The sequence below is a fragment of the Serinus canaria genome, chromosome 11 (assembly GCF_022539315.1).
Source record: "Serinus canaria isolate serCan28SL12 chromosome 11, serCan2020, whole genome shotgun sequence".
Taxonomy (NCBI): domain Eukaryota; kingdom Metazoa; phylum Chordata; class Aves; order Passeriformes; family Fringillidae; genus Serinus; species Serinus canaria.
Genome location: NC_066325.1, coordinates 13,479,636 through 13,494,843, shown reverse-complemented (window position 1 = coordinate 13,494,843; position 15,208 = coordinate 13,479,636). Strand labels below are relative to the sequence as shown.

Below are 15,208 nucleotides of genomic sequence, written 5' to 3'. Positions count from 1 at the left end.
CATTCACTTTTCCTTCTCAGGAGGGAGAGAAGAGCAGCATCAGAAGAGAACTCACCTTTAACCTGATCTGTTCTGGCATCCGCTCAGCCTGGTACGTTAACACGACAGGATCGCAGTAGCGACGCCCCTCTTGCCTAGCATGCTTTCTGAGCTCAAATTCCTGCCAAAAACACAGACACCACACTGCATTTTAGACACCTATCTGGATGTGTATGAGCACACAGGATACTTCAACAGTCCCATACTTACAGTTGCAAGCCTCTTGTCCATCTCAGGGCCAGCCTTTTCCACAGCTGTCTTCTGGATAAAGCAGCAGGCAAGCTCACAGTTATCCTGTGCTAACTGGGCAGCTGCCTGCTCCATCATGTCTCTCTGCTGTGGGGAGGCTGCCTATTGAAAATCAAAATAATCAGTGAAGAATGTAAAATTTCCCTGTATATAACTAGCCTTAAAATCTGCACCACTGCTTACAGAGAACACCAGCAATAAAAAGGAATGCTCTTAGGATCACACTCCCTTCCCATAGAATATACAATATTAAATTTAATTTTGCATAGCTTTGAATAAAACATGTAGGCAAGACGACAGTAAAGACTTTCAACAAGGAACAAAACAGCAGGAGTTCTCCATCTACCCATCTCCAGGGCACAGAAATAAAGGCCTGCTTTAGACAGATACACACAGAGTGATGCTAATGCAGGCAAGACTTTGCATCACAGCAGAAGTTTTTCTACTTCCTAGGCTGTAACTGGAAGATATAAAGGTGCACCACTAAACAGTGCAAAAGAGCAGTCCTAAGCCTTTTTCAGTGGGTTCCTTTTCAGATAAGGAATCAGATTTTCTTCCTTCCTTCCCAGAGTCTGCTTTATGACAACCCTGAACAGATGCACTTATTTTCCAGGATGCAAAGCAGCAACTTCCACTAGAAATGGAATACATCTATAAAGGCAGCCTGTCCCATCTACTTGGACTCCATTGTCTGCAAGCTCTTCCATTAATTCCTGAAAATTATACTGCTTCTGTTAAACCACTTCATTACAATAAGCCAGATAAGAATTTTGAGATGCCTCATACAGAGCCTTTTCTGCAACAAAATGCTTTCTACAATTATCCCTTATAAAACTTCCTTGGATTAAAACTTGATTTGTACAAATGTCTTCAGGCATAAAAAAAACTGATTAATTTCTAATTGCTGAAAGCACAGCCGTGTCTTGATCTTTCCAAGATCCTTATGCTCTTGTGCTTGTTGCTGACATTGATGGCAAGAATTCTGGGTAGCACCTGCTGTTGAGGTCAGCAGTTCACAGACTGCTCCACACTGTTTAGCTCAAACTTGCTTCATTAAGAGACCTGATAATAGCCTCTAGAAAACCCAATGAATTCACAAGCTGTGCAGAAGAGTCTAAACTACCTATCTGCTAACTGCACAAGTAAATAAAATCTGCCTGGAGCATGCATGCTGAAACAATCCAAGATATCACCAAAATCAATTCAGTCCTCCACACTTTTCTTTTCTGCATGTTCAAGCCTCCAAGGCTTCCATGATGTGATAAAACTGGAGAGAACACTGGGTGAAATAAAAAGATAGTGAGGAAGTTTGTGTGCCATTTAGTAAGATCTACCATCTCAGTTTAAGGGTGTTTGACCTGGAATCACAACACTTCTTTCCACTGTAATTCCACAAGAGTCACAAAATTTTACCCACTGAATTCATCCCCATGCTAGTTAAGCCACAAAATTAATTAACAAGTCTACGTTGTGGAGAACTGATTTACTAATGCTGGATGCCTACAGTCCTATGAGTTGGATAAAAACTACAAATGATGGGGCTCTTACCCTCAGTGCAGTAGCAAAGCTATTTTTCAAGTTGGTAGCTATGCTCATCAGCAAAGGCTCCCTGCAGGTAATCATGGCCATGCCAGCAGTCAGGTTCCTCATCATGTGGTGAGCAGCCACACGCATCCGAGACTCCTCAGAATCCAGGGCGAAGTCCTTCCTGACTATCTGCTCACAGGTGGTCATGGCAATCTTGATGGATCTGTCCACCACGGGATGGACGAGGTCCTGCACCGCACGCTCGATCGCCTGCCGCACACACTGCTTCAGCTGCGGGTGTGCTTGGAACAGGGGAATCTGCAGGGCATTAGGAGAGGTGAGAGAATGAAGTACACTGGAATCCCACCTACCCCACACACCTGCGTTTTCTCAGTGACTCATAAGTGCACTGTCATAACTTGTGCAGTATTCCCGTGTTCCCCATGCAGCTATTACAGTATTTGATAACTCTGAAACCAGAACAAAATATTTTTCTAACCAAGCTGCAGCTGAGTAACAATGCAAAGATTGACTTAAGAGTTGAGCTGCTAACTGCACAAAAGGAGCAAAGAGGCACTTTTTATACTGAAATCCTGATAGCTCCCACCAGCTGAGATCTGCATCAACCCTGGCTGTAAGATAGCAAACTAAATCAGCTGTAAAACCTACCGTTGGATTTAAGGTAATGTGCGGAGCCAACCCTCCTAAAGAATAGACGTTGATATCATGGTAACTGTACTGGGGCTGGGGAGGAACCGTGGCTGTACAAGTGGTGCTGGTAGCTGGAGTTGTAGAAGCAGCTGGAGAACACAAGTAGGTTTGTATTGAGACACTAGTGAAAAGCAACTACTTATAATACAAGTATATAATTCTTATTTAAACCAGAAAACAACCTGTAAATAAAAGGCTTGCAGTTTGATCATGTAACCTCCTAAACTTACCAAGCAACTTTCACTGTCCATTTGCCTAATAATTAGTACCAAAGTAGCTTCAGTACATTTTAAGAGAGCTGTTTATTATGACAGTTTTAGCACCTGGTCTGTTGTTATTAGAAGGGAGTCTAAGAAGTAGCTACACAAACATAATACAGAATTAGTCCTCATGATGGCTTCCATTCCCTTCCCATTTCCAAACTCTGCAGACCTGTTTCTTACAAAAGTACCCAAGTGCTCCAAGCACTCAGGAATATTACAATAGAATATGTAGCTTCATATTTTATTTTGTGAAAGCAAAAACTGTCTTATTTGAACTTCAACAATGCGGTTCTGGATTCTAGGAGATGTACTTACTGGTTGTTGTGATGGGTGGTAGCTCTTCTGGCTGTTTCACATCCTTCTTTGGAGCAGACAGCTGCTCATCCAGATTTTTCAGACGATCCTTATCTTTCAGGAGACTTCCAGGTTTCAGCTCATTGATGTCTAGTGCAAGATTCTTGCAGAGCACCTCAATCTCAAATTTCAGATTCAGCTGCAAAACAACTCCAGTTTAGGTCATGTCACAAGGAAAATACCCAAAACTTCTACTGAGGCACCTGACTCCCAAACTCCCATTCTAATCCCACCCCTTTCAGAGACTAATAATGACTGAGGATTAGACAACTAACTTGATGCTGACCTCATGGAGAAGAGTTTCATCCAATTTCTACCAAATTAAGCAACTCCCAAGCAATCTCCCCAGGCTAAAGCAGTGAGGAGGACTGCTCAGTCCTTCACAATATCCTTCTTGAGTAGTATGTCAATAAAACCTTACACTCAGAAGTTACAGAAAATATCCAGTAATTTACTTTTAGATCATGTTCCTGATGAAGCTCAGCTAAAACATTCATAATGGCCATTGTCCATGGGTTTGGAGGCCTGAAGACCTACAAGAGAAAGAAGAAAGCAGGATTAGAGAAACTTCTTGAATCATCTGGATAGTTTATGACTGGAAATGTTTGAAACACAAGCAGCTACGTGTGCATACAGCCATAGAAACCTTTGTACAGCTGTGATTAGAGCAGAATTTAGTATTTTAGTAATAATTATTCCAGTAATTCAGTATAACTAGAAATATATTAGGAACTTAAGTGAAAAACTGGAAACACAATGACCTGGTCCTTCTTGAAAGATCAGATCAATGTCAAGCAGAACTGACAAGCTGATCAGTGGGTGGGAGGAGAAAAAACCCAAACTAGGAATAAATATATCCTAGAACTTCTTCAATGGAATCCTACCATTTCTCAATGGAGTTCTGTTTAGGGATACCACAGTACATTTCAGCTAACACCATCTATTAAAAATGCATGGCCATGTACTTTCCCTCCATACAAGGAGCACTCCTTGACTTTATGCTTTTATATCCCTTTTCTTTCTCTCTACTGAATTCCATTAGTTTTCATTTTGTGACAAAAGCTGATTACTTCCTGCAATATTCTGCCATTTGAGCAATAACTCTGTCTGTACAAAGACACTTACCACACTCCTGACACTGGATTCTAAGACTTTGGCAACAAATGGCACTACATAAAGCAATTCCTGCTGTCCCTTAACATATGCTTCCAGCAGCAGTGACTTCACATCCAAATCCTGAAAAACAATTGAAGTGGGAATGAAGGTAGAGAAAACAGCAAACACATTGCACAATTCCACTAATACACTGCTTCCTTTTCAGATACAGGTAAGGCTGAGTCAAGACAGCCCTTGAATTTTACAGTCTGCTAAGCAGCAGTTACTTTTTGAACAAAGACTTATACATCTACATTTTTACATGGATGAACAAGCTTTTGCCAAAATAAATTTAGCTACTCACTTTTCTGATATAAAATAAATATTCAGAAGTGTTAAATAACAAACTCTGGAATCGTACTTTGAACTTGGCACATAAAAGAGGCACCAGAAAGGTGGTAAGATTTCCCAACTAGCCTATGCTACTGCATAACAGCATTCCAATTCATGCCAAGCAATCTGTAAAGAGAGAAGACTCACCGTGTGCAAGATGGGCTTATTTTTAGCCATCGTTATCATTCCCAGCCAGTGACCAAGGTTCTTTAACAAAGAACGGTCTGAGAAGTTGGCTGCAGCTTTATCTGATGTCAATAGAACCTAATAAAGAATTTAAAAAAAACATCTCGAGCAACAAGCAGCAGATAACAAGACTCCAAATCCAACAGCTGATCTGAATGAAGGCAAAGTTTTAGAACATTAAGTTCTGAGTTTCAGTCACATTACAAAGATACTTGAACAGCTTTCACTTCAAGGCAACACCCTGTAGATCTGCACTGTAAAGACTACAGAATTCCTTTCTTCCTCTTAATGCCTCATCACAGACCTGAAGGCTACAGTTTAACCTTCCATGGAAACCATCTCATTGTCATGTCAGAACATAAATCATGTCATCATGTCATAAATCATAAAACAAGTATTCTGCTGTTAGTTCTATTCCTTGACTCCAGAGGAACATCAGCTGAACAGAGCAGGGTCAGCTGTATTCTCAAGAGCCAGGAGATGCTTTTGCACTACAGCGTAACCCATGGTGGTCAGGAAATTCCACCAACAGGTTTAAAAATAGTGCATTCTTTACAAACTTGTTTCATCTGGCCATCACTTCTGGGCTATTGCTTCCTCCTGCCATCCATATTATCTTAGCCCTCCAATAAATTTTACACCCCCATTTGCTAGAGACACAATTTCCCCCCCATTCCTCTTGGGCCAAAGGAGCAGAATGCCATTTTCTATCTTTGCACTTTCCTCCACAGAAAACAACTAGACCAGAAGCAATTTTCCCTTGGGTTATAATTTGCAAAACTCACACAAATTTGAAGTCCACCTACATAAATTAATTCAAACGCAAATTTGCCCTTCTGTTACACAATTTGAGTCTTTCATACGTTCCTAACTAAAAAGAATCCTAGTATTCCTAAAGATAATCTGTAAGTTTAATGGTAAGCTAGAAATAATATTTTTGAATTATATTCTATATTTGAGAATCAGCACCACACAAACAAATAGCAGGAGGAGAACAGCACATTCCTGTGCTGCCTTTAGAAAGCTTGCACTACTCACCTTGATATTTCTGTAGGTTTCATTCAGAACCATTTTATTAAACTCTGGATTCTTAAGTGTGTCAAGGAAGTTTGAATACAAGCTGTGAAAGTTAGGTTCAATACTGACTCTTTTCATCACAAGATACTGTGATACCCAAGGCATGAACTCTTCTTTCACTGTTTCCTTCAATTCTTCCACCTGTGCTCAAACCAAAGACAAAGCACACCACAGAACAGATAAGAAGATAATCAAAACCTTCTGGGGTCAGCTCTGACCAACATGCAGTTTATGGTCAGCCAACTGCTTCTAACACTAAGGCTGTTTCTTTACAAAAAAAAAAGTATTTGAAATCAGTGTCTCATTATCCAAAGATCTGGTCAACCAGTAAGGACTCAAGCATGAAATCAGCAAGGCATAACTCATAATTCACCTCTCCTTCACTCCCCAGCTTTTTACCAGACAACTGGAAAATAAATGTTGTCACTTTACAAGTTCAAGCCATCCATCCACGAGACAACAGCACAGGTGGCAGCAGGACTGTACACCTCAACTAGTTCAAAAAAATACCCAAAATTTCTGAATACCAGAGCTTAACCTAGCAACATTTAATGTTACTCAGTCCATTTATGATGTGAATGTTTATTTAAGATTAAGAACAGGTATCTTCTACCCATCTCTCCTCTCCCTGGAAAATTCTATCTCCAAAGATGTTTAAGCACAAAGTGCTGGAAACTATAATTTCTTTACAGCGTGCTCCCTCCTGAAGTTTTTCAAGTTAGAATTTTGTAGAAGTATCATCAGCTCACACTTAAAAATGAATATATAAAAAAAAGGATTAAGAGTATAAAAACTATTTTTACTAGCATTCTTTCATACTTGCCTTCTGCGTCATATTTGACTGAGACAGATTATTGAAGATGAAAGCAATTTTTTCCTGGACATTCTCTGGAGGTTCCACAATCCTCTCTGTTTGATCTGTTGCTACTAACAGCGTATCAATGTTGGTAGTATTAATGGAAGGCTGGAGGGAGAACAGGAAGTTAAGCACAAACAATACCTAGAGGTGACATCAAAATAAACTTTTTCTCTGTTCTGTCAAGCAAAAATAGAATTTAGCTTTATCAGGGGACATCTAGTGTCTCAGATTCATTTTCAGCAGCGCTCTGAAAGAGCCAAGTGATTTTTTTATCCTAAAAATGATGATCAATACTCAGCAGAAGAATGCTGCTACAGAAAAAGCCTCTACATGAACATAAAATAGGTGCAACTGCAATGGCACCCTTTAGGGCTTTAAGCCTGTGTACAATTATAGCTTGGAGAAAAATCACAACACAATAGCGAGCAGCACTTAACACAGCAGGGAGTCTCCAGGAGCACTTCAGTGCTGATTTGGGAAGGAGAAATCCCAGAGGTTCATTCTGAGACCAGGTTCTCATTCTGAGTTGCCAGCTTAAGTTAACAGAATGTGACCCTCGTCCCTTCCGCTGCAGGTCTGGACCCCAGGGTTTAGCACCTGGTACATTGCAATTAAAGGAAAGGTGATGCAGTTTTCAGTATCAATCCTGACTGTAGCTTGAATGGGAAAATAAACACCTCCAAGTAACAAGTTTCTACATGATGTCATCAGGTGTGAAAGAAATTAATAGCTACACTAAGGACTGTCCCCCAAGTGTGTTCACACTTTCAGCTGCATTTGGCTTTTGCCTCCTTTACAGAGACCTATTCAAAGACAGTCCCAGGTAGAAAGACAGGCGCCCCAAAACTTTGTGTGCAATAGCCAATTCTATCTATCTGCCAGCCCTGTAATAACTCTGACAAGCTTCAGAGTTGTTTACACAAGTTACCAAAGACGTGAAAAACCTAATGCAGTTAGAACTGCGTTAGATGTGTGCAGTAAATGTTCTTAAGTCCCAGGCAGAACAGCAGCTGCCAACTATTTTAAGAGTCCTGTTGCAAGTCATTAACAGAAATTATGTTTCTGTAATTGTCTTTATAATTACAGTCTCAAGAACACATTTCAACTCGACCCCAAAGTAATTGGGTAGTTTGATGAAGAAAAACGCCTTCTCTCTACAAAAATGTTACCATATCTTAAAAGGTTACATGTTTTAAATCAAAAATAAGGAATACAGTTTGAAAATCTGTAGTACACAAATTAAAACAGATTCTGTCTGCATGCAGTTAGTCCAGAGCAGCTTCTGCCCCTCTGGGAAGGGCACAATGACACAATGCTCACCGGCACATCTTTCTTGAAGCTGACTCCAGTTGGTCGGGTGATCGTAATGGTTTTTGCAACAGTGGTGGTGGTTGAGGTGGTCACTATAGTGCTGACTTGGCCAGCAAGAGGAGCTTTTGCTGGAACCTGGGCCTGGGCCTGAGCCTGGGCAAGTGCAATACTTCCAGGGGTGGTGATTGAACCCTGCATCTTCACAGGAGGATCTCTAGATTGCTGTCCATATTCTATGTACTAAAATAGGGCGAACAAGCACATACAAAATTTCACATGCAGCAGCACAACTCTAGGCTGACTTTCAGCATGAGCACTATAAAGATTTGCCAACAATCATTAAAATATTTGACAGTCTTGCCATAAAGGAATCTCTAAATACAACTGTATACCCTGATAAAGCACATTCTGTTGCTATGGACTTTTTTACTGCAGAGGATCCTCAAGCTCTGCCTTTGGCCCCAACAAATTGATGTCAAGCATCACAAGACCTAACATGCTTAATATTTTACAGAGTACTACCTAAAAAACTCCATCCCTATCCCTCCAAGCCTAGAACAGCAGAACAAAAGAGGAGAAAGAGCCTAAGAACAATGTGTGAATATCAAGAAGCAGGCTACAAAGCAGGTAAGAAGTCTTCTGCAAGGACTCCGACTGCTAGACAGTCTGAGTTCTAGCATTAATAAGTAAAACCACAGCTCAGAAATAGCCAACGTTTAGATATTACATCTTCTGAAATAGTTCCATACTGGAAAAATAGCTTCTTCCCCACTGCTATACATTTCCCCAGAAACTGGAAACATCACACTGTCATTTAAGGGGTACATTCTGAAATCTGTTAGTGAAACCGAGACTGCTACTGGACTTTGCAGCTTTGGGTGTGAACATCTACCTTAATGGTAGAGCCAAACATTTTTCCTTATTTAGCTCATGCTCTTAAGCTCTGCCACCGGAATCAGTTTTTCTGTATTTCTGCCAATAAAAGCACATTCAAGACAGACACCATGTGATGAACGCTGTTTTGGACAATAAGGTATTCCCATGGCTCTCAGGCCTTCAGGAAAGAAATTTTTCTGAGATTATTTTATCAGGTCTAAGTATGAAACTGTATAAAGCCAGCTGAATGACCTCTATTTTAGACTAAACTCCAATTCTTTAAGGGACTGGAATATGAATACACTGAGACATTTTCAAACCTTCATGCATGGACATGCACGCATTGGTTGATTATGCAGTTATATTCAGGTAGCTGTTTCAACATAAACAACTCAAGCAGATTCATGGAGGCAGGAAAGGCACTTTCACCTGCCCACTCTACCCCAGAGAAAACCTTTAAGAAAAGGCATTTGATTCTGTGGATGTAACATGGTCTAAAATCACCACAGATGAGACTGCTTTTCCAAAGGAAAACAAAAATTTGCTCTAAAGAATTTAACATCATAGAAATTTAAGTGTTGCTTATGGACACACTCACCTCCTGTAAATGATGTGGGAACTGTATAAAGTGACTAATAGAAGCCAAGTGCTGACAATACTGGGGATAGTCCTTCAATCTGTAAGACAAAACATGCATTAGTCAGAAGCATAAACCCACATCACAAACAGTATTAGAGAGAAACAACTATCATGTATGTCAAATAATTACTTCTGGACACTTTACAGCAGCTGTGCTATAAACAAAGCATTTCCTACAAAATAATTTTTGTTGCAGATCTATTTTAAATGAATTAATTTAACATTAAAGCACAAGATTTATTCACAGCAACTCATCTCTTCCTACATCTCTATACTTCTGACCTAGTACACAATTGCATTTATATCCAGTGTTTGCAAAAAGATTACTGGATAATTTATTTGTAGTCTAGTTCAATGCATTTTAGACAGCAAACCAGAGCACACCTCACACCCAGAATCTTCTCTATCTGCAATCATAAGTAGTTTTGAGAAAGAACTTTTTCTGTGATTATTTAGTCATACTTTTCTGTGTAAAAGCAAAGTTCTAGAGCTCAGCTCTCAGTCAGTCCTTCAATAATGAACAGTGCAAATAGCACTCCACTGGAAAGCATCTGTGAAGAGTAATTACATTCACCCCATGTCTAACAAGCTATTAGTTACTTCATCTAACTCAACACTTCACTGATTTTTATAGTCTAAGTAATTTCAGCATCTCAGTTTGTCCCACATTTATACAGGTATCACACTGAACATTTTAATTTAGAAAGGTTACCCTTTAACTAGCACATTCACACATTTTGTTTCAAGCCTGTGTATCTCTGAAGAAATCCCAAAGCTGAGCTGTGCAATCTTGTGCTGCATGACTAGAGCAGGTTCAAGGTTCACAAGACAATACAGGCACTATTAGAAGTGTATCACACCCACACTCACCTATTTTTAAATCTATCTAGTGCAGCAATACCAAAATAGTACATTTTGGATGCAAAAGGCTTTCGTAAGGCTTCAAGAACATAGCGCAGGGCCAGGCCCAATGCCATGTAAGTAACCAGTCCTTTCTCAATGATGCCCCCGAAGAGACAGGCTGTTATGTGCAGCTCTTTGTCTGGGTACTGGGGGAAGAAACGATATTCCTCAAACAAGTTCCTCAGCATACAGTTAAACACTTCTCGTTCCCGTTTAATGTTGGAGTCCTTAAACCTCTGCAGCATTTCCAAGACCTGCAAAGAAATTGCAAATTGTTACCAACAGATTTGTTTTATTTCAGCCCTTTCCCATGTTCACGTTTCATGAGTGTTTGTAACTACAAAGGTACGTTGTGCTACCACAACCACAAAGTAACTGCTTCACTTTAGACAGCAGACAGACACTACATCACTACAACCAGCTTCCTCTTCTGACTTTAGTTCTCTTTTAAAGCAACTGTCTTCACACAAAACTTTTTTGTGACCTCCTACGCCACTACTCTCAAATTAGAAAATTAAAATTAATGTTGTGTCTTCCATAATTTATAACTGTGCAAATATATTAAAGTAAATTTAAAGTACTTCAAAGAGTAAGTACATCAGACCAATAATTACTCTCATAGAGACTAACAAAAATAATTATCAAAAGCTAGAAGGTAGAACTTGTGACACTTTTATATATCTAGATCTTGTAGTCATTTTTACACAGTTTAAAACCAAATACATTTAAGATAATTTATATAGACTATTTAAAAGGCACTTTTTAGCACTTATTTTCAACAAAAAACTTCCACACCACACAGAATCCTTTCCACTTAGCAGCATTTTAGGAGTGTTAATTAGACATCTAAAGTCTTTAATCCAGACAAGTCAAAGCTGAATGTAATGAACAACTGCAAGTTCACTGTGAAAACAACTTCAACCAAGTTGCAAAAAAGCGATGCTGCAGCATCCACCATGAGCCCTTTATTATTTCCCACTAAAAGTAATACATGAAGGAATAATTACGACCCACTTTCTCGCAAGTCTCTGGACAGGTGCTGTATCTGCTACAGAAAGGAACTCACCTCATCCACAGACATGGTTGGGTGTGGTGGATGGTTGTAAATACGCTGGAAGTAGCTGTTTGCCTCATCATCTATTTCTTTGCTAAAGTGCTGATTAGCCTCTGGCCACACCTGAGATAAGTCAGCTGTTAAAAAAAAAGAACAGGTATCATACTTGGGACAACTTCAGACAGTCAGGATTTCACCTAGTCCTTTTCAACTCTTCCACCAATCTATAAAGAACTGCTAGTTCTTCTGAAGAGCAGGATATTTAACCTTCCCAGCAGACAGGAATTGCTATTTAAAAATCTTTTTTCAATATGCTATATTTATTTCAAAAAACTGCATCCTAAGATAGCATTAACCTCACAGTGCTCTACTCCTAGAACCCAGTGCATCCCAAGCTAACCTCAGCTGACAACTAAATAACTGAATGCAGAACAGTCTAGAATAAAGCATGCTACACAACACGAACATGCACACCAACTTGCACACAAACTTTCAGGCCAGCCACTGAGCTTCCAACAAGTTTCTATTGAATGCTCAAGACCCAGAATATAAACCAATGGTGATTTACAGCCACCTCCATTGTACATCTGTAGATATAGGTAATTCTGCTGTTACTGCATACGGCTTCTCTGAGTGCTCCTCTGTAACAGCAATGTGGAAGGTTTAGCATATGGCTGTGCTTCCTGACCATTTGACTGCTTCAGCATCTCACTGTGAGCATGATGCAGAGGCATAAATGAGTTAAGGATAATGGCTTTGTGTTATGAACCCGATTATTCCTTTCAAAAACTATCTTTCCACCAGCTTCTTGTCTTATTTGTATCCAATGTTGCAGTCTATTTAACTGCTTCACCTGTCAAGTTCTCTGCTGCAACAGCTCCTTACCCAGGTTTAACCTTGCTACAAACAAAACAAAAAACACCCTGGTACCACGCACATACAATTCTCTGCCAAGAGCAGGACAACACTTTTGTTCAAAACACAGCACAGCAGGAAAAGGACAGAAACACATTATTTATGCAAATCCATAGCACATTATATTTTTATGCTAATGGATCCTTTTTTAACACCCCCACCCCCAGAAGAATGTTAGAAGCACCATGTTTAGAAGCACCTTTTTCAGACTAATATAATAATACAAGGGCCATACTTTAACATTTACCACCTACAGATCCAAGCTTCCCCTGAAGGAAACACAGATTAACTGCAGACCACAGCCACACTTCACAGCCACAGACAACACTACCACTTACAAGGTTTCATCTTACTCTGCTGGAATGTAGGCTGGTTCAGTCCAGATGTGCTCAACTTCCTTTGCACGAATGGGTCATTGTTCACTGCAGGAAGGCCCAGGGCTCCAGTTCCTATGCCAGTCAGGCTACCCGTAGTAAGACCACCTACTGAAAAGCAAACCTGTAGTAAGACCACTTACTGAAAACAAGCAATTGGTCATTTCATTGCACCCTCACAGTATCCACTTACCACTCGTCCTAGCACTTGTCATTTCCAAGAACTCAGAGCTTTATAGCCTCATTGCTGTCTAACATCAAGCAGTTTTAACATAAGCAATTCTTCATCCCAGTCCCAACCTAAAATAAGACTGCTATATTTGTCAAAACATTCATCCTCTTGACTCAAATATTTTACCTATTGCAGCTCCAACACTCTGAAGTACTGTTTCAGCAATGACCCAGGAGTGAGGACTCCTCACTCCATATTGGAGTGTAACTCCCTTCCCTATGACACAGCTGTTTGTCCAGTGTGACTTCCCACCTGTAAAGGGAAGGAAGCACCCAACCCTGCCTTAAGGGGTGGGCTGTCACATTCAGTATTTCCAACCACAGCAACAACAGTGCCTTAGCTGTGCCATGACAAAAACAAAACACTCCACCCGAAGAGCAGTACCTGGAAGCTGTGAGGAAAGTCCTCCGATGCCACTGAAACCGGTTGTCTGGTTTTGGGTGGAAAGAGGTGGGAACGCTTTTGCTGGTGACTGAGGAGTACTGAATGCAGAGCCCAAGTTTGGAGGGAAGCCTTGCATGCTCTGGGTGTGGGGAGCAGCTGAGCCACCTAAACTAAGAGAGGCCATTCCTGCAAGCGAGTCGATCTGATGAAGAAAGTAAGATGATACAGACATCCATAAACCACAATCCAGATGATTTTTGGCATGTTTTGTATAAAGACGGCTATGTATCAAAACATTTCTGAGAAAAGCTCTTCTGCATGGTTATCGTAAATTCTGAAGTCATCCAGATCACCCCAAAAGATTAGTCTGTCTACAGAATGCACTCTTATTTTTCTTCTGCAATCCCACAAAATCCTATTCTCTCACAGGTTCTACAGAAAGCCTGATTGTTCACAGTCTGTAGCTGAGTGTAACACAACAGTAAAAGCTTACAATAAGTAGCATTTACTTCTACTTGGAGATTTTTGTACTAGAGTAGTTTATGCTCTGCAGTTTGCAACCTCAGACCCCACCTCAAGACTTAGAAAGCTGTTTCATTTCAAACTTAAAGAGTATTTTTGACTCTCTGAAGGACCCTACTATGCCAACTTTTCACAGCTAAATACCTGAATGATATCTACAATAAAAACATTAAGACCTGGTTTATGAATAGGAGGGAAAGCACAACACAGTCTGCCAAAGCAGCAAGGAACTGACTAGGAACAGCAGAAAATGGTATTATCTATCCAGAAGACAACATGACAACAGAGTAAAAATTGCTGCTCTTTGTTCATATTAGTAATTTGTAGCAGGTTGCCAAGATATTTGGTACATTTGATGAACTTCAACGAAGCAACAAGAAAACCAGCGTCTGCATTTAGTTTACATAATCTACTGACAATTCATTCTTAAATGCTGAATTGTCACTATTTAATGTGAAATACTTTTCACTAGTTAAAAATCTGCCATTGAATGTAACTGCTAGAAGCAAAACCTGTCTGTAATGTGTTGCTCCCAGAGGAGGAAGGGATGATGAGTGGCAGGGATTAACTGAAATGTACCTTGTTTTTAAAAGAGCAGTTCAGTTGAGAGCTGAAGAGCCCCAGTTATAACAAGTCCTTATGCTCTAGCACTGTGGCTTGGCCCGTGAAGCTACAAACAAGACACATCAGGTTCAAAGGCAGTGCTTAATTCTCAGAATTCCTAGTAAATTTTAGCACTTTAAAAGAAAGCCTCCTTTATTTAAAGTAAACCAAATATCTGTCCCTCCTCAGTGCTCCCATCCTATAATACTTCAGTTACTTCTTACAGACATCAGTGAAGTGAAAGACAGTTGTGAACTACATCCCTCAGACATTAATCTCTAATTCCAAGCAAGCTATCAAGACATGCAAGCACAAAACTATGTGAGCCAGATGATGTTTGACTTAGTCCTGCAGAGAGAGCTCTACTAGTACGGCAGAACTAGCACTAAAATCAACAGCACCTTCTGAAAATTCAGCATGTGATTGTTGTACCTGCACAGGAGAGATGGCATCCAAGCTGCTGGCGCTGGGTGGGCGTCCTTTGGGCATGACTCCAGGTGGGGGCTGCCGAGCCTTGTTCATGACATTACTGCAGTTTGCTACCATGGTGAGGATGGTCTCTGACAGCTCCTGAGAAACACTCCTGGGATGTGGAAGGACAACAGTAAGACATGAAACATTCACAAAAATAAGGCCATTAAC

At 40.2% G+C, this 15,208-nt stretch overlaps 1 protein-coding gene and 2 non-coding genes across 6 annotated transcripts in view; all 3 read right to left on the bottom strand.

Moving 5' to 3' along the window:
• Positions 1-15,208, bottom strand: part of CNOT1 (CCR4-NOT transcription complex subunit 1) — a 55,165-nt gene that overhangs the window by 14,149 nt on the left and 25,808 nt on the right. Inside the window, exons 17-33 of one of the 4 annotated variants that reach the window (XM_009090688.4) lie at positions 14,999-15,149; positions 13,442-13,643; positions 12,790-12,936; positions 11,549-11,673; positions 10,450-10,736; positions 9,539-9,617; positions 8,074-8,304; positions 6,718-6,858; positions 5,856-6,035; positions 4,779-4,895; positions 4,269-4,379; positions 3,599-3,676; positions 3,105-3,282; positions 2,485-2,615; positions 1,837-2,133; positions 250-390; positions 56-160 (exon numbers count right to left, since the gene is read on the bottom strand). In XM_009090688.4, the coding sequence (XP_009088936.1) occupies positions 56-160; positions 250-390; positions 1,837-2,133; positions 2,485-2,615; positions 3,105-3,282; positions 3,599-3,676; positions 4,269-4,379; positions 4,779-4,895; positions 5,856-6,035; positions 6,718-6,858; positions 8,074-8,304; positions 9,539-9,617; positions 10,450-10,736; positions 11,549-11,673; positions 12,790-12,936; positions 13,442-13,643; positions 14,999-15,149 (2,701 nt within the window). The remainder of the gene's footprint in view (positions 1-55; positions 161-249; positions 391-1,836; positions 2,134-2,484; positions 2,616-3,104; positions 3,283-3,598; positions 3,677-4,268; positions 4,380-4,778; positions 4,896-5,855; positions 6,036-6,717; positions 6,859-8,073; positions 8,305-9,538; positions 9,618-10,449; positions 10,737-11,548; positions 11,674-12,789; positions 12,937-13,441; positions 13,644-14,998; positions 15,150-15,208) is intronic. The other 3 variants (XM_009090689.4, XM_018914652.3, XM_018914653.3) reach the window with 3 other exon arrangements.
• Positions 5,227-5,365, bottom strand: LOC115484077 (small nucleolar RNA SNORA46). Its single transcript, XR_003944809.1, has one exon. It is a non-coding gene; the product is annotated as a small nucleolar RNA SNORA46 (small nucleolar RNA).
• Positions 14,535-14,670, bottom strand: LOC115484079 (small nucleolar RNA SNORA50). Its single transcript, XR_003944811.1, has one exon. It is a non-coding gene; the product is annotated as a small nucleolar RNA SNORA50 (small nucleolar RNA).